We start from the raw sequence: 25,000 nt of genomic DNA on the forward strand, positions 1-25,000 counted from the left end.
TCTGCTGTCTTTGTCCTAGGTGATAGCGAGCACAGGTTCAGAATATACTGTCAAAGGAGCCTTGGTGAGTTGCTGTAGTGCATCTTGTAGATGGTATACACTGCTGCCACTATGCACTGATGATGGAGGAAGTCAATGTTGAAGGTGGTGAATGGAATGCCAATCAGTTGAGCTGCTTTGCCCTGAGTGCTGTTAGAGCGACCCACATCCAGACAGGAGGGTATTCCATTACACTCTTGATTTGTCATTTTAGACAGTAGACAGGATTTGGGGAGTTAAGGATGACTCACTCGCAAAGAATTCCTAGCCTCTGATAAATGTTCTTGGGCCATAGTATTGGGGCTCATCCAGGTCAATTTCTGGTCACTGATCCACCATCAACATTTTGGTAGGTTATGATTCAGCAATGGTAATGCCATTGAATGTCAGGAGGGCTGTAGTTACATTCTCTCCTGTTGAAATGTTCATTGACTAGCACTTCTGGAGCACTAATGTCACTCATCACTTATCAGCCCAAGCTTGGATGTCGTCCAGGTCTTGCTGCATGGTACACAGACTGCTTCAGTATCTGAAGAGTCATGAATAGTGCTGAACATATCTCAATCATCAGTGAACATCCCCATTTCTGACTTGACAATGGAAGGTCACTCATGAAGCAGCTGAAGATAGTTGAGCCTAGGACACTATTCTGAGGAATAGTGATGTCCCAAGGTGAAGTTGATTGACCTCCAACAATCACAAACATTTTTAGTGTTCGATATGACACAAAATAATGAAGAGCTTTCCACCTGATTCCCATTATCCTCAGTCTCGCTAGAACTCCTTGATGCCACACCAATGCCTGTCACCAGCGGTGTTCCACAAGGATCGGTTCTGGGTCCTCTTTTGTTTGTCATTTATATATATTATTTAGATGAGAATATAGAAGGCATGGTTAGAATGTTTGAGGACAACACCAAAATTGGTGGCATTGTAGAGAGTGAAGAAGGTTTTCTAATCTTACAAAGGGATCTTGATCAAATGGGTCCATGGGCTGAAAAATGGTGGATGGAGTTCAATCTGGATAAATTCAAGATATTGTATTTTGGTACAACAAACAAGGGTAGGCCTTATACAATTAATGGTAGGACCTTGAGTAGAGTTGTGGAACAGAGGGACCTAGGGGTTTAGGTATATGATGCTTTGAAGTTTCTGTCATACATAGACAGGTGATTAAGAAGGTGTTTGGCACACTTGCCTTCATTGCTCAGTTCTTTGAGTATAGGAGTTGGGAAGTCATACTAAGGTTGTTCAGGACATTGGTGAGGCATCTTCTGGAATACTGTGTCCACTTTTAGTCGCGCAGTTATAGGAAGGATATTATTAAGCTGGAGAGGGCTCAGAAAAGATTTACCAGGATGTTGCTGGGTATGGAAGGTTTCTGTTATAAAGAAAGGCTGAATAGGCTGGGACTTTTCTCACTGAAGTATAGGAGGTTGAGAGGCAACCTTATTGAAGTTTATAAAATAAGGAAGGGTGCAGATAGAGTTAATGGTAGTTGTCTTTTCCCATGGATGGGGGATTTCAAGACTAGTGGGCACATTTTTAAAAATTGAGAGGAGAGAGATTTTAAAAAAAGACATGAGGGGCAATTTTTTTTTTTACACTGAGGGTGATTCGGGTGTGGAAAGAACTTCCTGAGGAAGTGAGGATGTGGGTACAATTTTACAACAATAAAAAAATGGCGCTTGGATAAGTACATGAATTGGAAAGGTTGAGAAGGATATGGACCAGGAGCAGGCAGATGTGACTAGTTTAGTTTGGGATTACGGTCAGCATGGACTGGTTGGACTGAAGGGTCCATTTCTGAGCTGAATGACTCTATGACCTGGTCAAATGCTGCCTTGATGACAATGGCAGTCACTCTTACCTCAACTCTGGCATTCAGTTCATTCTCCGTGTTTGGACGAGGCTATAATGAGATCAAGACCTAATGTTATCAAATGAAACAAGACTGCAGAGCTTAGACCTTAGACCTTATGTGTTAGCTGTGGAATCATGTAACTGGTTATTGCATGCTGCTTCCACTATTCAACATGCATGTAGTTTCATGTTGTTGCTTAACCATGTCGACAACTCATTTTTAAGTGTGTTGAGTGCTGTTCCTAGATGGTACACCTAGTGTGCATATGCCTAATGCTCCATGAATGCCCAGTTTTGGAGATGCCCTCCGGCAACTCAGTATGAAGACAGGACTTCATCTTTATAATGACTATTCAGCAGTTGCTCCTACGTATACTGTCATGGACAGATGCATCTGTGACAAGTCAATCAATAAAGATGTGGTCAATTTTCCTTCTCTCTGGTTCCTTCACCAAATGCCTCAGCATTAATCTTGGGTAGCACAGTGGCTCAGTAGTTAGTACTGCTAACTCACAGCGCCAGGGACGTGGGTTTGGTTCCAGCCTCAGGCAACTGTCTGTGTGGAATTTGCACATTCTCCCCGTGTCTGCATGGGTTTCTGCCAGGTGCTCTGGTTTCCTCCCACAGTCCAAAGATGTGCAGATTAGGTGGATTGGCCATGCTAAATTGCCTATAGGGTCCAGGGGTGTGTAAGTTAGATGGATTAGCCATGGGGAATGCAGGGTTACAGGGAAAGGGTAGGGGAATGGGTCAGGATGAGATGTCCTTCGGAGGGGTGGTGTGGACTTGTTAGGCCGATTGGCCTGTTCCTATACTGTAGGAATTCAATGTTCTGTAGGAGTAGGCAGCTCAGTCACTGGTATTGCTACTGAGCAACTCTTGGTGATGGACATGGAAGTCTCCCACTTAGAGTACATTCTGTGCCCCTGCCACCATTGCTGTTTCTGCCAATTTCTTTTCAACATGGAGGAATCATATTTTAAGTATTATCAAGATGTTGCTTGACTAACCGGTGAGATCTTTCAATTTTGGCACAAGCCCCCAGATATTTGTAAGATCTTTTGCAGGGTCAACAGAGCTCAATTCGCAGTTTTATATGTGGTGCTTTGGTCAATGCCAGGCTTAGAATCTGCAGCAATTTGACACAACGGAGTGGCTTGCTACACCATATCAGAGGGTATCAAGGAGTGAAAATCATCGCTGAGAGTCTGGAGTCACTGCTTCTTGCTTTAAAAGTGTATTAGTGACCCAGCTTCTTCCTGTAAAGGATATTGGCATACCAAACTATCAACAATGGTTTGACTAGCTTTTAGCTCCAAATTCATTAACTGAATTTAAATCCCTAATGGGATTTGAACCCATGTCCCCGGGGCTTAGCCCAGGCTTCTGGATTATTTGTCCAATGAAATTACAGCCAAGCCACCACCCCTCTTTAAACTGTGTTTTTTTTGATGAGATAAAAAAAATGTTGATGAGAGTAATTGTATTCATGTGCTATGCATGGACCTCCAGAAGACATTTAATGAAATAAACTAAGTTAGAGTTCATGGAATACAAGGGACAAAAGCAACATGAATATGAATTTGCCCTCAGCACTCAGAGAATAGTGATGAAATTTCATTTTTCAGAATAGAGAATGAGTTCTCGTTGAGTTCCTCAGAGGTTGGTGCGGGACTCTTTTCCCTCCTGACACATAGTAATGATGTAGACGATGGTACACAGAGTGCAATTTTAAAACTTAATTCAAAACTTGAAAGCAATGTGAGCAGAATAGTGTGGAACTTAAAAAGTACATAAACAGGTTATTGGAATGGACAGAAAGGTGAAAAATGAACTTTAATGCAGAGAAATAGAAAGCAATTCATTTTGGTACAAGGAACATGAAAAAACAAAGGGAACATGTCTAAAAGATGAGCAAGAGCAGAGGGGCCTGAATGTACATGTGCATAAATCATTGAAAGTGTCAGGATAGATCAAGAGAGCAATTAATAAAGCATGCAGCAGCCCAGGCTTTATTACTATGAAGTAAAGTATAAAAGTACAAAAGTAAGGAAGTTATGTTAAGCTTGTATAGAACATTAATTCAGTCTCAGCTCAAGGAGTGTGTGCAGTTCTGGGCATCACATTCCAGAAAAGGTGTGAAAGCATTCATAAGAGTGCAGAAAAGATTTACAGAAATTGTCCCATGTAAGAGGAACTTCAGTTATTCACTAGATTGAAAAGTAGGAATTGCTATCCTTGAAGAAAGGTTAAGTAAAGATTTGAAGAGTTATTCAAAATCATGAGCTGTCGACAGGGTAAATGGGGAAAAACTGTTCCCATCGGTGGAAGGATTCAGAACAAGCATACATAGATTAATGGTAGATATTAAAGTTATCTCTAGAGAAGACTAGTGGTGGCTTAATCTGAGAATCACTATGCCTCATTGGGAGGGTTGAGGATGAGAAGGTAGGACTTTCCTGGTAACTTGTTGGAATCACTGTATTGAAAACCAGCCACACTACCGACTGAGCTAACCAACCCCCAGATCTATAGTAACGAGCAAAAGAGGCAATGGCCACAGAGTATGGTGGAAGTCGCTTCAATCAAGGCATTCAAGAGGGAATTGGATTTTTATCTGAAAAGGAAGTAAGTGCCAGACTATGAGGAGAAAGGAAGGAAGTTGTAGTAGGTAAATTGAGCTAGCAGAGGCATGACAGGCTGACCTCCTATTCTGCTAGAATAATTCCACGATTTTTGGAAAAAAAGATTTCCTATTTACCAATAAAGAATTACTACTGAATTATCTGAGGCGGTTACAAAGTTGCCGAACAATAAAAGTGGAGGACATAATCACATACCTGGATTTTTAAGGCTGTTAGGTCAGGTTATATAGGACAGACACGGTGAGTAGATCTTAACCAGTGTAGACTTGATGGCAAACAGTGGGTAAGGGACTTGCACAAGGATCAGGGCTGAGCCCACCACTGTTACGACTTGCATTAATGATCTAGAACCAAAAACAGAATTTCTAAACTTGCAGATGACCACTATATTGCAGCGGGGGTAAGTGATCTTAGCTTTGGAATATTAAGAAGAACTGCAACAAATTACAGAAAGACATTAATAAACTTGCAGAATGGGCAAATAATTGACAAAATAAGATCAACATATAGATGTAAATGGTACACCTTAGTAGGTAAAATTGAAATATCATTTATTATTTGGAAGATACAAGTCTAGGTGGGGTAGAAGAACGAAGAGATCTCGTATTGCTAATACAGTTGTCATTAAAAGTTGCACCAGATTATCAAAGTCACAAACAAAGCAAATCATGCACTTTGTTTTACTTATTGAAAGATAGAATTGAAAAGTCAGGAATTATACTAAATCTTGAACTTTGGTTAGACCACCACACAAATAGAGTTTTTCAAGGGGTCTTGCAACTCAGAGGTAGTATCCCTAACTTCAGCCAGAAGCTCCAGGTTCAATCCCATCTCGAGATGCAATGGCCATGTAGGGGTATTATAATTGATCCAAACAGACTGATTTTTAATAAAATGCAATTCTTTTTGCCATAGTTTAGAAAGTACATACAGGCACTGAAAAGAGTGCAGTGAAGACTTACATAGCTCATATCAGAAATGCAAGGAACATGATTATCAGATTAGGGTTAGGGTTAATGTGTGGATTCTGTCTTTCTTATTGAAAAGCGTGGAAATACTAGAGCATAATATAAAAGTCACCAACAAATCCAATACAGAACTCAGAAGCAATTTCTTCTCAAAAGAATGGTGGAATGGTGAGGCACAACGGGGAATAGTTGAAGAGAATAGTGTAGATGCATGTAAGGGGAGCCGACACCAGTATGTCAAGGAAGGAGTAGACAGTCATACTGATAAATTTGAATGAGGAAAAATGAAAGGGGGCTTACATTGAACATAAACACCAGCACAGATTGATTGGGAAGAACTCCCTGTTTATGTGCCTTTTATCTTATAAGAATTCAGTTGCGTAAGCAAATAGGATGTTAGAAACTATAGCTAGAACAATAAATACTAGAATTATAATCCTTTGCTCATACAAACAAAAAGACACAGTGGCAGTGATAATGTCACTGGACCAATAATCCTGATGTACAATCTAATGGTCGGGGGATGAGGGCTGAAATCCCACCATAGTAGCTGGTAAAATTTAAATTCAATTAATAATGTTGAAAGCTATTGTTGATTGTTATTATAAATCTATCTAGCTCATTAATCTTCTTACCAGAAGGCACAAACACCCCCCACCCCAATTTTACGGCCTCCCAAAAGGTACACAGACTGGAAGTACCCCTCAGACACATGGTCTCCCTCCCAGGCAGAACAACACACAAGTTAGCCAAGGAATTACAATGAAGACTAAAGTACCTCGTCAGCAAGTCACCCTACTCAATCCACGCAGCCCAGGAGTTCCTCAAAGACATAAGAATAGACGAGGATGAGAACATGATGTCCTTTGACGTTACCGCCCTATTCATATCAATTGACATACCACTGGCAAAAGAAGCAGTAGCAACACTACTAAAAGAATGAGACCCGAGTGACACCATCTCCACAGACAACACGCTGAAACTACTGCATCCACGCCTCATGACCCACTTTGCATTTAATGGCCAAATTTATGAACAAAGCAACAGGACACCCATCTCCAGATTAATAGAAGTGGTGATGCAGAGACTTGAAAGAATGGCCCTTCTGCAGATCCAACCTAAACTATTGATCTGACACGTTGAAGATAATTTTGTCGTCATCAAATGGACTAAACTAGTGGAGACACACCAACTAATAAACAACACTCTCACCGGCATCAGGGAAGAAGAAAAGGACGAACAGCTCCCATTCCTGGACATCATGGTAGAACGCAGGGACAACAAGAAATTTCTGACAAAGGTACACAGAAAGGCCACACACACAGATCAAGTCCTGACTTTCAACAGCAACCACCCCAACACCTATAAATGAAGTTGCGTGAAAACACTATTTAAACAAGCAACAACACACTGCAGCAACACAGAACTAAGCCAAAACAAAGAAGAACACCTCAACCAAGTATTTAAACACAACGGATACCCAAACAGCTGGTCCGACGATGCCGATCACACAAACAACAACAGAAAGATACAGTACACCCTGACACACTCGTCACGTTACCCTACATCAAGAACATATCCGAACTGACCACAAAACTCCTATGACCATTGGGAATCAGAGTAGCACACAAACCTACATCAACCCTACGCCAACTGCTAACTCGAACCACAGACCCCTTACCCACTATGGACAGAACCAACGTGATATACAAGATTACATGCAAGGACTGCGACAAACATTACATTGGACAGACAGGAAGGAAACTAGCCACAAGAATACATGAACACCAACTAGCAACAAAAAGACACGACCAATACTCACTATTCTCCATTCACATGAATAAGAGGAATCGCCAATTCGATTGGGACAACATCAGGATCCAAGCACAGGCCAAACAGAGACAAGCGCAAGAATTTCTAGAAGCCTGGTTCTCCACCAAGAAGGCCATCAATAAACATGTAGAATTAGATCCTATATATACACCACTGCAAAGAAATACTGGAAATGAGGTAATCAACTCGAACAGACCCCAGAGATTAAATACCAGGTGGGAAAACATAACAGCGCTTCATCAAAGGCTGCGCTGATGATGTTACCCAGCAGGGTAATGAAAGGTCTGTGAACTAACGAACTAGCTCAGCGAGTGAACCAACCACAGGAAATAGTATCTCCTACCAAAACATTTCATCGTCTTAGAAGTCCAAGTTAAGATCATCCCTAAATCTTCTTCACTCAAAGCAATACAAACATAGAACATAGAACATATAGAACATAGAACAGTACATCACAGTTCAGACCCTTCAGCCCATGATGTTGTGCCAACCTGTTATCCTACTGCAAGAACTAAGAACTAACCTGCATACTTTTCATTTTACTATCATCCATCTGCCTATTTAAGAGTCGCTTAAATATCCCTAATGTATCTGACTCTACTACCACTGCTGGCAGTGCATTCCATGCACCCACCACTCTCTGTGTAAAGAACCTACCTCTGACATCTCCCCTATACCTTCCTCCAATCACCTTAACATTATGCCCCCTTGTGATAGTCATTTCTGCCCTGGGAAAAGGTCTCTGGGTATCCACTCTATCTATGCCTCTCATCATCTTGTACACCTCTATCAAGTCACTGCTCATCGTTCTTCGCTCCAATGAGAAAAGCCCTAGCTCCCTCAACCTTTCCTCATAAGACCTGCCCTTCAGTCCAGGCAGCATCCTGGTAAATCTCCTCTGAACCTTCTGTAAAGCTTTCACGTCTTTCATATAATGAGGCGACCAGGACTGAACACAATATTCCAAGTGTGGTCTAACCAGGGTTTTATACAGCTGCAGCATAACCTCGCCGCTCTTAAACTCAATCCCCCTGCCAACGAGAGCCAATACACCATATGCCTTCTTACAACCTATCAACTTGGGTGGCAACTTTGATGAACCTATGGACGTGGACCCCAAGATCCCTCTGTTTCTCCACACTGCCAAGAATCCTGCCATTAACCCTGTATTCTGCATTCAAATTTAACCTTCCAAAATGAAACACTTCACACTTTTCCGGGTTGAATTCCATCTGCCACTTCTTTGCCTAGGTTTGCATCCTGTCGATGTCCCGTTGCAACCTACAACAGCCCTCCACACTATCCACAATTCCACCAACCTTCGTGTCATCAGCAAACTTACTAACCCACCCTACCACTTCCTCATCTAAGTCATTTACAAAGATCACAAAGAGCAGAGGTCCCAGAACAGATCCCTGTGGAACACCACTGGTCACCGAGCTCCAGGCTGAATATTTTCCGTCTACTACCATCCTCTGTCTTCTACTGGACAGCCAATTCTGTATCCAGACAGCCAAATTTCCCTGAAACCCATGCCTCCTTACTTTCTGAATGAGCCTACAATGGGTAACCTTATCAAAAGCCTTGCTAAAATCCATATACACCATTTCCACTACTCTACCTTCATCAATGTGTTTGTCACCTCCTCAAAGAATTCAATAAGGCTTGTGAGGCATGATCTGCCCTTCACAAAGCCATGCTGACTATTTCTAATCAAACTATGATTTTCCAAATAATCATAAATACTATTTCTCAGAATCCTCTCCAATAATTTGTCCACCACAGAAGTAAGACTGGTTATCCCTACTCCCTTTCTTGAACAAGGGAATAATATTTGCCACGCTCCAGTCATCTGGTACTACTCCAGTGGACAGTGAGGACACAAAGATCATCACCAAAGGCGCAGCAATCTCTTCCCTCGCTTCCTGTAGTAACCTTGGGTATATCCCGTCTGGCCCAGGGGACCTATGTATCCTCATGTTTTTCAAAATTTTTAGCACATCCTCCTTCCTAACATCAACCTGTTTGAGTATATCAGCCTGTTTCATGCTGTCCTCACAAACTACAAGGTCCCCCTCACTGGTGAATACTGAAGCAAAGTATTCATTAAGGACCTCCCCTAACTCCTCCAACTCCAACCTTGAACTGCAATCTACCCTCACATTAAACCCTATTGGCCCTAGTACAATTGTGGGGTGTCTGTTCTGCACTACTTCCAGGGTCATATGTTCTTACTGATTTGTGTGCCCAGAACTCAATGCAGTACTCGAGATGTGGTCTAACTAGAATCTTATACAACTGTAACATAACTTTCATCTTTTTGAGATAAAGGCTAACATTTCTTTAGCCTTCGTAACAAACCTTTGCATCTATCCACTAGATTTAAAGTTATTTCTGTACTTGGACATCCAAGTCTATCCAATCATCCACATGTCTTAGCTTCTCACCATTATCAAAATATTCCAATGTATGTGCCTTCAGACAAAACAAAAGGAAGGATATTCTATTATATGTTAAGTCCAAGCTGCATGACTTCAATTGACCCACATTTTGCCTAATCTAGTAATGTCTCATAGCAACTTTTCATCCCATTTCACAGTCTGCTGTGCTGCATAACTTAATGCTGTCAGCAAATTTGGATAGACAGCTACCTATTCCTTCATCCAAGTATTGTTACATAGCCAACACTAATAGTAGGATGCAATTACAATGTAACATATACAGCCCACAACATAAATATTGACATAGAAATTTACAATTAAAAACACCTTACCTAATGAGGCAGAAACAAGATAATCGAAAGCTAGGATTTGCAGATGTGAAGTGCATTCATATTCAAGATTTTTAACATTTCACAAAAATTATAGTGGACTTTAAAGTAGGTCAATAAAGGAGAACCAGGGGATCTTGGATCTGAGTAGAAATTCATTGAAAATTAATTTAGGATTGCTATCAGTTATTTTTGTTTTACTTCAAACTGCAATAACTTACCATAAAAATCAAAACCATTCAGGGCATCCAAAATATAATTAGATATGACTAATATGGAGTTGCTATCATGCTTGAAGTGAGCTTTAACAGAATGATTAGTGGTGTCTAATCTCTGAAAAAATTATGTAACAGTTATCAGAGTGACTGTTTTGTTCAAACTCCATTCTGTTTATTAAGGTGACCAGTGAATATCCAGAGTTGGCTGGTAAACAACTAACTTCATGATAAACAAAGTAAAATTACATTAAGCAAATTACCTTTTACACAGTAGATCCCCATGTTTTTAACTTCCTGTATACTTGGCACTGTTCACTACAATATGCCTCACTCTTCTATAAACCATTTAGGCAGGACTAGAACACATTTGAGATGGAGAATTTATTATGATGTTTTATTTATTTTAATAATGGAAACAAAGAAACAATAAAATATGTTCTATTTTGTTTCTAGTTACGGTAATTTTTTAAAAAATCTAAGACATGCAAATGACAAAAATGATAAATCTAAACCTACCCTGATAATGGTCTGGACCACACAAAAACAAAGTGTATAAAATCTCAAATGCAAGTCAAAATTTACTAATATTAATTTAAAGCTATACATTCTTCCAATTAATTTTTTTCTCTTTTATTTGTAACGTAATACCCATTACAAAAATTTTTTAAAATGAATTAATTAAAAGGATATGTTTTGGTTCCTTCAAGAGCGATGTCTTCAGCCTCATTCTTTAGAAATTGAATTAGACACAACGATTAAATCAACTCCAGTAACAGTGGTCAATTCCACTAACTGCAACGTCTTTGGTGGCTGCCAGATTGACAAGAATGTTATCAGTTGCATATCATTGCTGAATATTAATACATTTTCATTTTCAAATTAATTTTTATCAAGCAGTCAAGAATGACCATTGGAAAGTGAATGCATTTTTTACACAAATTAAAAGTGTACATAGCTACACAAATTGAGTGTACATAGCATTACAATTATGTGACTATTTTCTTAGTATAACCCATTACAGCAAAGATATAAATTTGACATGGAATAATATTGCAGTAATATTGGACAGAAGTGTCAAACTCTAACTAAGCAAGTTGTTCCTGTGCACATCTTGAAATTTCTTCGAAATCTTACAAATCAACGTTTTAATTAGTCTGTATGCTGCAGCGACAAACCTTGGTGCTCTAATTTAGCATTTGTGCAAAAATTAGACAACATGCCAAGATCAGTCATTCCCAAAACCTCATACCCACAAAATTCAAACAGTAAGAAAACGTAAACACAGTGGAACTGAACACCCTCTTTTTGAGATGCATTTCCTTGGTACATGTCCCACAATCCGGACACAGCCAGCCACATGGAAAGTTATCAATGCTGCCAGATTGTACCTATTTGGGAGCACGAACCCCCATTTTGATCGAAACATTGCGAACCATCTTGATGCATTTTACAGTTGTAAGTACAAACAAGTTCCAAATGTTCAACATGGCATTTCGTGCGATCATAAACAAACACTCCCTGACAGTTCTGAACTGTCCACTGGTGTATGGCAGGATTGAACCGAATAGGCCAAATGGGTTCGCTCACACAATACAACACAACATCACTTGGCAACAAAAACCGAAAGAACTGCGGATGCTGTAAATCAGGAACAAAAACAAAGTTGCTGGAAAAGCTCAGCAGGTCTGGCAGCATCTGTGAAGGAAAAAAAGACAGAGTTAACGTTTCGGGTCCGGTGGCCCTGGCTCAGAGGAACGGTCACCGGACCCGAAACGTTAACTCGCTTTTTTTTTCCTTCACGTATGCTGCCAGACCTACTGAGCTTTTCCAGCAACTTTGTTTTTGTATCACTTGGCAACAACTATTTGCCCTAGTATCAGCAGCAGCAATGGGCCAGGATGTCATTTCATCTCAAACCCACAATCTATAAAGTCTGATCCCGACGTAACCCTTTTAGACATAAAACGATCGATTGTTGCACGCATTTTTTTTAAAAAATGGACTATACCAATTGGCAAGCAAAGCCCACCACTTTTACCTCGGCAATCTAAAGGAAGTCCCAGACCTCAGCAATTCGCTCAGAATGCGCTACGACTTCAGTTAGGCTCGAAACACACTACAGTCTCGCGGCGCGTCGCGAGACCGCCGCGCGCCGCTTCTTGGCAACCAACACGGCAACCGCGGCGAAAAAAACAAACAGCTTATACTTTTTAATTTGATAATTACCAGCCTGTCGGTCTTCCTCCAAAATAACCAGCCTTGCCGCGAAATCAAATATTTATTTTGATTTTTTAAAATTTGGCATCAACCCCATTTTTTCAAACCGGCTTACCCACAATGCTTTGTCCCTCAACGAATTTCAGTCAAGTTTAGTTTTCGGCGCCATTTTCGACTGGGTCCGAGGTAAGCGCTTGAATTTTTCTCGAATTTATTCCTTTATTTTTTATTTTCCCCGTGCGAAAGTGGTCCCAAAATATTCCTAATATTTTTTAAAAAAAACAACAATCATTCGGCGCCGGAAAATCGGGATTCGGAGTGATTTCCAAGGTATTGATGTAGTGGAAATGAAATCTTTTTTTAGCGGGATGAGATGCATGACAAATTTGTAAACATGTTGTTTCAGGGAAGTGGTTGCTATCTGCATTTTTTAAAAAAACCCAGTTCCATTTATTGCATTGAATTAAACTTTTGAGAAATATGAACTGTCGTGTTCGTTAAATAGTTACGATTGTTATCTCAGTCAGAATTTTAAGTATTTTTCATTTTGGGACAGTTTTTTTTCCGATTCTTCCCTCCGCCCGCTCCGCCCCCCCCCCCCCAACTGCATTGTAGCTTTTGATTACTTTAGTTGTTGGTGTGTTCTGTAAATTCAAACTACTTCATTTAAGTCATTAAACTAATATTAGACACGATTCATGTCAAATTTTGGTTTTTTTTAAAAGTCTGTTCGTGCGCCTATTTAAGCTTAGTGACGTAGACTGCCTCAAATACACGTCGTTATATACAGCTTTTTTTCATTTGATCAAATTGTTCCATTTTGAGTAAACGATGTGTCCTTTCTAGTGAGTTTTGTCTTTTGTGTAATCTGTAAGGTTAACTTTTTAGATCCAGTTTTTGTAACGTCATGATGTGGCGTTGGATTACAGTAAAGTACAGTAACTTTTACTAATCTGGGTAGGGTTGCGGTAAATTTGGAATTAATGGTTTTTTTTCAGGAGGTACTTTTTTTTTAGCCGAACTTTGATTTTTGTATCAAAGCTTTTCTAAAGATGTGGGCGTTATGGGAATGAAAAGAATTGTATGGCAATGAAGGGATAACTACGTTTGCCTTGAGCCTTTTTTTTGTTATAATAATTGCTAATCTAGGTTAAACCATGCCTGCCAAAACGAAGTCTTCTACAGCAAAGCAAAGCGCAAAACTGGGTCCGGGGGGAGCTGAGCCCCTGGATGAGTTTGACAACGAAATGGATATCCAACAAAAGGCAACCGCATCAAATGTAGATGAAACTACAAGAGGTATTTTTTTTTTGTCCGTGTATGGTTAATTTTATTTGTATTTTAAGATTTGTATTGTTAAAAATGAACGCATTTCATTTCTTGTATCTTTTTAATAAATTGAAGCTGTGATAATCGCTGCCGTTTAGTTCGTTTTGAAATTGGATTTAGCCGCCTAAAGTATGGCTAAACAGGTTGCCGCTTCCATTGCCTATACGCCGAAATTGTTTTTGTAATCGTTTTGCAAAAGCACTTCATGTATTTTAACTTGAGTTAACGGGTGTAGTTCCATTCAGTCATGGGAGGAAAGCAGCCAACATTAACTTGTCAAGATCGTATTTGAACTCCATAAGCTTCAATGACAATTGCAACGGATTACTTGTACCTAGAAAGTTTGTGCTATAGATTTTTTTTTAAACCGGTTTTCAGCATAGGCTTGTAATAACTAGTGTTTACGCTGGAAGAAATATGTCCAGTCGTGTAATGGATTACTTTTTTCTTTGACAGTTTTTTTTTTGCCCCTTACGCTGCAGCGCAATGGGGTTTGAGTTTTCTTTTCATTGTGTTCCCTTTTTTCCTTTGCGCGTTTTTGTACAGTACGTGAATTGTGGGGGGAGGGGTTGAGTTTCTGTAGTCTGGAGTCCAAAACTGCGTTCGGAAGCTGCTGAAGATGTAAGAGATTTTAACCGAGAATTGATAAGACGTGTAATTTACATCTAATTACTTTCGTTTTTTACAAAAAAAGTGCGTCAGAAATTTAATAAAATTAGTCTTTTTCCGTTTTGTTGCTGCAGTAACTCCAAAAGCAAGTATTTGGCAGGCGTACAAAACTCAATAGCAGCATTAAACTAGTGCAAGTTGAATACTTACTAGCCATTACTGCCGTACAGTACTTTTTATGATCACTTTTTTCATGAATGCAAATTAAGTTCCTGAAATGTGATCTGTGGCAGTGTTTCACAGAGCATCCATATGATCCTTACATTGTAAATTAAAATATGTTATTGTGGCACACTTTTCCCCACAAGCATTGGGTTTTAAACATACACTTCAGTTTATTAAATTAAATGTAGTGCACTTCATTGTTCAAATGTGTTGCCCATGATTATAAATATTGATTTTTTTTTTCATCAAGAATGGTGCATGAATAATTTAAAGATAAATATAAATATTTGTCTGGAACTGTTTTGATCTATTAAAACAAGTCTGGGCACAAAATGTTTCTGATGGTCTTAATTTTTGTGGAACGTTGTTTTGTAATTGGACAATTTTGAGGTAATTTTTGAACAGTTATGCATAACAGATTTTTATATATTAATGATAACACCAAGTGGTATCTAACTCTTTTTAAAAAAACATCAAATGTATGAAATGAAGTGACTTCTTATAAAGATTTGTGGTACAAAACTCTTGTTATATGAAATACTAAACTTTATGCCTCGGTAGGATAGTGTTTAATTTGTTTTGTCTCTGTTTATATGTTGTCTCAGAATCACCAGTTGAACCAATAGATAATCGAAGCTTGGAAGAAATTTTAGCTGGCATATCTCCTCCTCCACCCCCAGCAATGACCAATGAACCCGGAGCTCCTCGACTCATGATAACTCACATAGTGAACCAGAATTTCAAGTCATATGCAGGAGAACAAATCCTGGGTCCTTTCCACAAGGTAACAGTTCACAAAAATTATACTGTTATCTAAATTCACTTTAAAAATTGTGCTGTACTTAAATTCAAAGCCAAAGTATTTTTAAAAAATCAAATATCGAAACATTTTGGGTGGAGATGTGAAACTGAGAAAATGCCTGGTCATTTCCCTTAATTATAAAATTGACATGAATTTGAGATTTAATGTGTGTGTTTAATGTCTGCATTTATGTTGTCTTAAAAGAAACCTCATTTTATTGCTGCAAAAATGCAGTGGCTGAAGTAATAAAAAAAACTACTAAAAAATGTTTAGAGTTGGTGTAAATGGACAGCTGGGAGTATTGCACGTCATACTTTATGCTGACTACAACTTCAGTATACAGTGCATAACATTAATAATGGCCAGAAAAAATATTTTTAAAATATCTATGCTGTTCTGTATTTTCTTTTCTTTTGTACAGAGGTTTTCTTGTATTATTGGACCAAATGGGAGTGGGAAATCAAATGTGATTGACTCAATGCTATTTGTTTTTGGCTACCGGGCCCAAAAAATTCGTTCCAAAAAGTTGTCTGTACTCATTCACAATTCTGATGAGCATAAAGATATTCAGAGCTGTACTGTGGAAGTTCATTTTCAAAAAATCATTGATAAGGTAATTATACTGTATATGTGAGATCATTTACTTTAAAGGTACATTTCACATTACAATTTAAGCACGTCTGGTGTTTTGACCAGCAATACAATTTTAAAATGATTTATAATTAGAGCTTTTAATTTTTTTTCTTTTTACTTCCTGCTACTTTTGTTTGTATTGAATGTGAGGAAGTACAAATTGTAAATAAGTAATTGTGTTGGCTTTTTAGCATGTAAGGAACGTATTGAATGAGAAGCCCCAATTGGTTTTGCTTTTTCTGTTTTGTATCGGCTTAATGGGTAAAATATGTTGATGTGACCTTAGAAAGTTTTATTAGCGTTCATTTAAATACAGTAAATGCCTACAATATACTTTTCTAAAGGTACTGAGATGTGATGAAAAATAAACGAGTCAATGTTCCACTTTTTTGCATCAAATAAACTCAATACAAGACATGCTGGAACAATGCAAAATTCTTGCCAAAAATAGATTTTTAAAGGAAGATTTTATGTAACAATCTAATTTTCTGCCTGCACAGTTTGATTTTTGTGTGACAGCATGTGGATATTTAAATATCCCTTGTCTGCCAAGTGCAATGAGAATGGTAATATAGGCTTTTTTTTAAAAATCCCTATTAATTAAGAAATTACATTTTGGGAGAGGCTCGGGGAAGCTTGATATTTATATATCAACATATACACTTACACATTAAAGGTGGGTGCACTGATTTTGAACACTGAAGAGAAGGGCGTGCTGATTATTGAATTTAAACTATGATCAATTTTCCTATGGTAAACTGAAACTTAAACATTCTAAAATAAATTTAAGTAATTTTTCAGCTAACAAGTTTTAATCTCTTTTTCACCTTCTGTGTACCTCAAATTTTAATTTTAATTGATCTAATCTGTGTAACATTGTTTCTTTAAATAGACTTAAACAACTTGTAACAATTATCATTTATAGAAATAATTTTGTTTGAGGTGAACCATCTGAAAACAATTGTTTAAGTGATGATGTAAAATAAGCAATTTGCTCTAGCTTTTTGTTATTAAACAACTTTTCAAAAATCCTTTTAATGAAAGGAGGGTGATGATTTTGAAGTTATTCCAAATAGCAACTTCTGCGTTTCAAGAACTGCATACAAGGACAATTCATCGACTTACCATATTAATGGCAAGAAATCAACATTTAAAGATGTGGGAACGTTGCTTCGTAGCCATGGAATTGATCTGGATCACAACAGATTTTTGATTCTTCAGGTAAGTCTCATAACATGACAATGAATATATTTAACTTCACTGGAAATATTCTTTTGAGGAAAAAAAACTCCATGTTTGTAGAAGAACTAAATCGGAGAGTCTTCTGCTACCTTAGGTCGTTGTAGCAGCACATCATGGTTTGCAGGGCTGCTTTCACAACTCAAGCCATTATTTGCTGCTGTAGTGATTTAAGGCTAATACGAAGGAAAACTGTATCCTACCCAATTCATTGTTTTCTTTATTGTCATTTCTCTCTTAATCAAGAGCCCTATGAGCAGACACATTTTTTGAAGATGCCGGTTACATTTTAGCAGCACGTAAATATTGGCGTGGTGATAATTGCCAATATTACTTGTGCTGCTGCAGTGTGACATGGTCTAATCACCTATCAGATCAATGCATTGGAAAAATTGATTTTTTTATTGGTGCATGTTGCAGAAGAAAATGACAACTTAAATCACTCAAAGGACTGTCTTAAGTAGTAAGTGTATTTAGAATCTAATTTTATTTTTAAATAAGTAAATGTTTAGTACTTGCAAACTACTTGCTGAAATATATAAAAAGCAAAAGCCAATTTCTTTGTAATTACACATTGACATACAACCCAAGACTAGGATGAGCCTATCATTATATTAATGTTAAAAGTATTAAAAAATACACCAATGCCACCAGTTCTCATCTACAAGAACCACTAAATTGTTTCTGGGTCACATACAATATGAAAATGTCTTTCTGATTTGTGATTTGATTTAGATGGCAATCACAAAATATGTATATAGATTGGTAATTGAGAAAGTAGCCTCTCTTTTTGTCTTTAAAAAATTCACATTAAGTTATGTAGTATTGTGAACAATTTTTCACACTTGTGGATTTTGAGACCCCGAGTTTGAATTTTCATGGGACTATGGTGTTCTCCAGTTTTAATTCTCATTCAGTTTTCTTGCTCTTGCATTTTAGAATGTTTTCCTATTGGACGAAAAGTATACTCGTTGGAAGCAATGATCTCTCTAAATTTTCTTTATGTTGTCAGATTAGTTTAATGTACAGTGCATTTTTTTAAAAAAAAACTTTGCACCCACTACTTGTGTGCAGTATTTTTCAGGCCAGCTTTTGAGTGGCCACAAAGTATCCACAAGATTGCTGCAAAACCATATGTGCTTGCAGGTTTGAGGTAATGTTGATTATCTCACTGTCTTTTTTTTTTAAACATGCTAGTATCCAAATAATTATACACAATGATTTGACTTTGTGCCAAAAAATTGTTCTTATTGGTATTAGAAATTAAGCATGGAAAGAAGGAATTGTGCTATATTAGTTAGCAAAACAACAATTATTGTGGTAGTCTCGTCCTGCTAGTGTACCTCTCTTTATTTTTTCCGATCCCCACCGCCCGTACTTTTGTAGTAAATCATTTTTCTTTGAGGAAATTTTGTGATTTCTTAGTTTTATTTGGAAATGACAGAATGGGGTAATTTAGACTAACGCCAGATGAGGATCCCAGAAGCTTGAATTTTGTACCCTGCCCAGTATGGTATTCTACTGGCTTTAATACCAAGTAAAATCAATGGATTCTCTAAAACCAGATAAATGCCCACTGTCAACAGTTTATTTTAAAATGATTTCTGAGCGCCAATATCTATGTATTTGTGATTTTGGTTTTTTACATTTAGTCATGGCTTCATCTCTACATAATGAGTTATATGAATAATTTACATTGTCCTTTTTGTTAATATTTAATTCTACTCGTACTTCCAATGAGATGGTTCACTTAGTTGTACAGCAGATGGAAAAAGTAAGTGCAGATGTGATTTATGCCAAAAGTCATTAAATAGGATTACTTGCAGGGATCACTAAATACTTGTCAAAGGCTTCAGGGATCACGTTTTTTTTTCTTGAAGGCTATTTTTTTCCAGTCAATCAAAACTTAAGTGATATGGATTCTTGGAGCAAACTAAACCAGCCTCTTGAGGGTTATGAACCTATCAAATTGCTTTTTAAGAGTGGAATGCTGTCCTTGACTAATGATTAGGTTTCTTTTGGGGAAAGGAGATTTAGCAGATAGGGAAGAGGTGGCAGATCTTATCTACTTTTCCTTCACTAAGGAATCAACACTATTTTGCATCAGAGTATATTACACAATTCGTATTTCTAATAAAATTTCTTGTCAACAACTTGGTTTATAGACTGGACTTAATAGCTGTGTATGAGTTGTTAACCTGGTTGGCAACCAATGCCACAAAGCTCAATTATGGGATTATTTTTTTAAAAATTATTTTAGCCAAATCTGGGCTAGTGGCATATGAATGTAGTGGGGAGAAAAATAGTAAATATAATTTAATAATGAAGCACAAGGTTTGGACACTTGGCAGAGGAGCAATTTTAGATTGTGAAAACTTGACACTTTCTGTATATGATCATGACATCAAAACCATGTTCAGTACTGTTAATAATAATGAGCTTTGATGCATGGCGTTTAGTAAAACAAATCTAGAGAGCATCTTTTAATTATATTTGACCTTGGTGTGACTACTTTTGAGTATTATGCAGTTTTGGTATGCTCATCTCAAAAGATGCATTCTATTATTGAATGGTGCAGAACAGGACAGATGCTGATCCCCGAATTTGAGGGAATGACTTGAAAGATTGATTACCTTGTGTTTTTCCTGTTAAAAGGAGGACTTGAGTAGACCGTAGAAGTGTTCAAAATTTTGTATCATAGAACAAATCATATCCGAGTAACTTTCCTGTTGTATTTAGAGCACATACAAGAAGTGGAATATTTGCAAATAAAAGTAGCAAACGCAGAATTGTAGTTTTATCGGAAACTTTTAACGGGTGTCAGGTTTGAAGTCGAAGTAGATTTAGCAACTAGGATTATTGGAAATGCACCAAGGGAATAATGTGGATATATGAGACAGGCAGGATAAAGGTAGTCTCCTAACTGAAACTACTTCTATTTGATGGTTAATTCGTTTGCTACTATGTAGTAGTATTGTTAATTGGATGAGGGGTTATGCTGATGTAGTGTATAAATTTTGAAGCCAAAGGTTCTTCTCAGAGCTGCTCCTTCTCTGAACAGTTGAATCTGCCAAAAAAGTGATCCCATCCTGTTGCTGGGCTCATTCTTGGAAATCATTTCAAATGAGTAAAGCAGAAAAATATGGTAGATGCGGAATTTCATTCGGGTTTAACATGTTAAATGAACATGAAGGTTTCTGGCAGACATTTCACTTGACCTCTCTACATGTGCAACCTTTGCGATTCACAACCTTTCAGCTTCAAAACATTTAGTATACTTCCAGATGTATTTAATTGAATGTACAGGACTTGGAATTGAGTACTCGGAAGATCCTAGAATTCCAATTGGAGAACAGTGATAGAACTGATGTGGAAATGGGAGGACAAAACTTGTCTTATCTATACAAACTTGTTTTATGACTGTTTCTAGAAATTTGGATAGGCTAATCCTTTGCTATGCCAATCTGAATGACGTGGCATATGGTCATGTTGCTAATGTTACTAGGGACTTGAAATAACTGGTTCTGAAGAATCTAACCACCATGGGTACTCATCTAGATTGTGGATTGTAGTTTGCAGCTTTATGTTAAGAGTGTAACTGAAGTGATTTATAAATTATGGCACTTCTCTAGATGTTCACAATTTTGTTTTTCACTTAGTGGGCTCTGTTTGTTCCCTCATTTTTTTCATCCTTTTCTAGTTTTTAAGTGTACACATCTGAGCAAGAAATGCCACTGTGCTGCCTCAGATCTATTACACTGACAAGGCAGATTGAAGTAACTGGTTCATGAGAATTCTACTTAGAGAAGCAAGATTAACAGTATTTATCAGGCTTAATAATTCACAATCGCAGTGGGCAAGGATTGTTTGCAGTTTTACAATATTGCAATTTGTTTCAAGAGGAGTAGTAACTGGTTGTACCACATGGGTTTTCCATGTTCAACTGAAGCTGTATGTTTGGATTAGCTCCATTATATGAAATGCTTCTAATTTTCAAATGTTCACCTTTGAATGCTGTTATGTAATTGCAGAGGTGTTGTAGTACAGAAAAAGGCCATTTGGCCCAACTACTTGTACTCTACTTCAGCCTCCTCCTATTAACTATAAATAACAATACTATTGACACGTTTCTATTCTTTTTTACCTTTTGTACTTGCCTAGCTTTCGGTCAATTGCAGGTGTACCTTATGCCTTAGACACCCATGGTAGTATGTTCCACGACCTGACCAGACTCGCGGTGAAGAGGTTTCTCTTGATTTCTCTATTGGATTTATAAGTGACTGTATTCTATCGATTGGTCTTAGTTTTGGATTCCGATAATGTTTGTGGCTTCAAGTCCACACAATTGCACCACATTGCAAGCCTGACTGACAATCCTAAATTGGTTGTCAGTGTAAATCTTAGCCTCAGAATTATTATTTAGCAATTGTCTAGTTGCAAAATCACTGTATTGCATACATGGGCAGTACCTTTTTGCTGACAACTGAAGGGCACACTGTTTAATACGCCCTAAAAACTACTGGATCGTGTAACCTACGTACCTAGCATCGTGCCGACGTGGAAATTTACACAACACATTACTCGTATGATGAGCAATACGTTATTTTGGCTTCACTGCAGCATCCTGTTAGTGGCAAGCACCACTTCTATTGCTTTTGCGTAGTTGCTCAAACATTTGAGATATCTTGCTCCTGTATGGTAGTCTGGAGTAAACTGGGCACTTTTCAGGACCAAAAGTGATTAGTCTTTGGCCCATTTGAGTTTGTGACTAATGCAGTAAAAGTTGAACAAAAACAAAGTTGCTGGAGAAGCTCAGTAGGTCTGGCGGCATCTGTGAAGGAAAAAACAGAGTTAATGTTTCTGGTCCGGTGACCCTTCCTCAGAACAGTAAAAGTTGATCTACTTTGTCATTATCTTTTGGTTTTGATGCACCCTGTTTCAGCCTGATGTTCGCATGGTGAGCAAGTAGCTTCAGCCCTTCGTATTTGGCAGCTGATGAGGCTAATCTTGTAGCATGTGGAGCTGCAGAAATCGCAATGTATATGTTGACCAAATGATAAAGAAGGTAATAGAGGACATCTGGCTGATCCTTTTTAACTAGGACATTGGGGAAAGGGACCACATTTTGCTGTTCCATTTCAAACATATATTTGAATGCAGGATGACTCCTGTTTTAGCATGTTAGTAGATTCTTACAAATAACCGTAGATTTAGATATAGTAAATATGTCATCTACGTAACAACATGAATATGTAAACGGAACAAGTCAGAAAACTGATTTAATCTGTCGTCTTGCATGCTTTTCTACCCACTGTAATAAAGATCAGAATCTGTTCCTCCAAACCTTTCCAACTTCTTCTACACTCGGATCAGAAGTGTGATGGGTGGTGCTGCAAAGACCTACAGCAGTGTGAAATTGATCATGTTCCCTCTTGACCCTCTATTGATCAAGATGTTTTACGGACATTCAGCAGTTATAGCATTTACATGACCTAACAATTGCTACGTTAGCATTTTCAAAACCTGTCAAATGGCCTGAATGTTGGTACTTAAAGGCAGGAGCATGACGGATTATTCTCTGGTTGTTTGGATATGTGCATTCCACTACTAATCAAGCTCAACATCATCCATAGGCAAAACATCCTGCTCAATCAGCACACTGTCCACCATCTTGAATATTAAACTTCCTCACCATAGATGTAAGTGGCAGCAAGATCTGTGGCAACCTACCAAGCCTCCATTAATAAGATCTTTAAAATGCGTGACCTTTATCACCTGAAAGGACAAAGCTATAAGATGCACAGATATACTACTTGGAAATTACCTTCTAAGCCATGTATCATCCCGCCTTGGAACTGTACTCCTGTTTCTTAACTGGCACTTCTCAGATATCTTACTGCACTGTGTGCTTACCTGAACCATTGGAATCCATCTGGTTCAAGAACTTTGAGGACAGTTTGGGATGAGAATGAAATGCTGGTCTTACTAGCAACACTCACCCAGTCAAACATTAAAAATGTTGTTTCACAAAGAATGTGATAATATAGAAATGGATAGCCAGTTTTTACAGAAGTAAACATTGAAGATAACACAAATAAGAGACACAAAGTTGATCTGAAGAGTGGAGTAAGAAAGTGAAAATTTTTGTAGATGGGTTCCTATCTGATATTTTGGGGTAATGCCTTTGATGTTACTAACTCAAATGCAGATTTAGTAAAGTGCCAAAATGTACAAGTAATCATTTTGTTCACTTCACTATAAGAGGTAACATGTCAGCACATATTTGCCTACCTGCTGTCATATCTTTCTGCCATTGTAATTGATGTGGCAACGAGTCATCTAAGCCATTCCTCTTGGTATTCTGTTGTTTTTTTTGACCCAGAAACCACACGGTGGCGAAAATTTGTGTGGTAACCTGGATACTCTTAGACTGGATGCAGTATTAATAGAAAAGAAACTAATACAGAAGCTGTATTACATCCAAACAAGCAGAGAAGCTGGGGAGTGAATGTGATCCGTTCACAAATGCAGATGTAAAAAGGAAGCAAACGATAGAAAGAGGAACCCAATTTATATGAGGTCAAGAAGCAGGTCACATGAGGAAGAGGTCAATATTTCTGGTTGGCAAAAAAAAAGGAGACAGGAGCTCTTGGAGATTTTGTGCACGCTGGCTGCAAAAATATAAAACCTAGAAGGCTGTGCGAATAGCTTGAAGGTGCTAAAGAGCTGGCTGTTTCCCAAAAATTGCTGGGCATTATTGCTTGTTTGAAAACAAATTCTGGAATAGTGATGTGAGGGACAGGGTTTGTAGAAGTGTGGTTGAATGCATGGGCAAAGATCAAATGGGTTATAATGGGAAAATGTGATATTTTTATTCTTCCTGCAAAAATGTACAAAGACCATATTGTTTAACTGGTGAGAAATTGCAAAGGCATTTGGTATCCTAGTGCATGAATTACAAAAGGTTAGTATTGCAAGTACTGCGTGTAATTAAGAAAGATTGCTACTATATAACATAAAAGAAATTGAATATTAAAGGAGAAAAGTTATGCATCAGTTATACAAGACATTGGTTGCACCATATCTGCCGTATTGTGTACAGAATTGCTGTCCCTTTTTCAGGAAGTACATAAATGCCTGAGTGACTTTTCTAACGAATAAGGATTGGACAGTCTAGACTTGTATGTGCTAAAAGTTTAGAAATGTGAAAGGCAAATTGAGACATGCAAGATTCTTACAGGTCAAATCTAGATCTAGTGATCACTTTTAAAAGTCAGGGTCACTCACTTATGATAGAGATGAGAAAACTTAACAGTTTGTCATGAGTGTATGGAACTCAAAAAAACAGTGAAAGCGGAGGGTTTGAAAGTTTTTAAAGGCAGAGATGGGGAGATTCTTGATAAGCAAGTGGTTGAAAGGTTATCAGGGTTGGGCAGGAGTGAAGTGATCAGATCAACCATGATCTTACTCAGTGGCTGAGAAAATTCAAGTGGCCTAACTTGTGTTTGTATATTGCAGATGATAATCATAACCGTGTAACTTGAAGGTTAAAGCTGATTTGTACTATGTGAATAAAGAACATTGTGTTGTGGAACTGTATAGCTATATGC

The 25,000-nt window shown here is 37.9% G+C and overlaps 2 protein-coding genes and 1 long non-coding RNA gene across 3 annotated transcripts in view; 2 read left to right on the forward strand and 1 right to left on the reverse strand.

Annotated features, from left to right (window-relative positions):
- The window catches only part of LOC109912642 (structural maintenance of chromosomes protein 4), a 72,659-nt gene that overhangs the window by 28,815 nt on the left and 18,844 nt on the right, over positions 1-25,000 (forward strand).
- Positions 1,904-10,810, reverse strand: LOC125484671. Its single transcript, XR_007263482.1, has 3 exons — positions 10,122-10,810; positions 4,743-4,891; positions 1,904-1,951 (listed from the first exon to the last, which is right to left on the reverse strand). It is a non-coding gene; the product is annotated as an uncharacterized LOC125484671 (long non-coding RNA).
- Positions 12,752-17,367, forward strand: LOC125484670 (structural maintenance of chromosomes protein 4-like). The gene is made up of 5 exons (XM_048604237.1): positions 12,752-12,883; positions 13,703-13,852; positions 15,322-15,500; positions 15,940-16,131; positions 17,228-17,367. The coding sequence occupies exons 2-5, from the start codon at positions 13,711-13,713 to the stop codon at positions 17,282-17,284; spliced, it is 570 nt and encodes a 189-aa protein (XP_048460194.1). The 5' UTR covers positions 12,752-12,883; positions 13,703-13,710; the 3' UTR covers positions 17,285-17,367.

The sequence above is a fragment of the Rhincodon typus genome, chromosome 13, assembly GCF_021869965.1.
Source record: "Rhincodon typus isolate 14 chromosome 13, sRhiTyp1.1, whole genome shotgun sequence".
NCBI lineage: Eukaryota > Metazoa > Chordata > Chondrichthyes > Orectolobiformes > Rhincodontidae > Rhincodon > Rhincodon typus.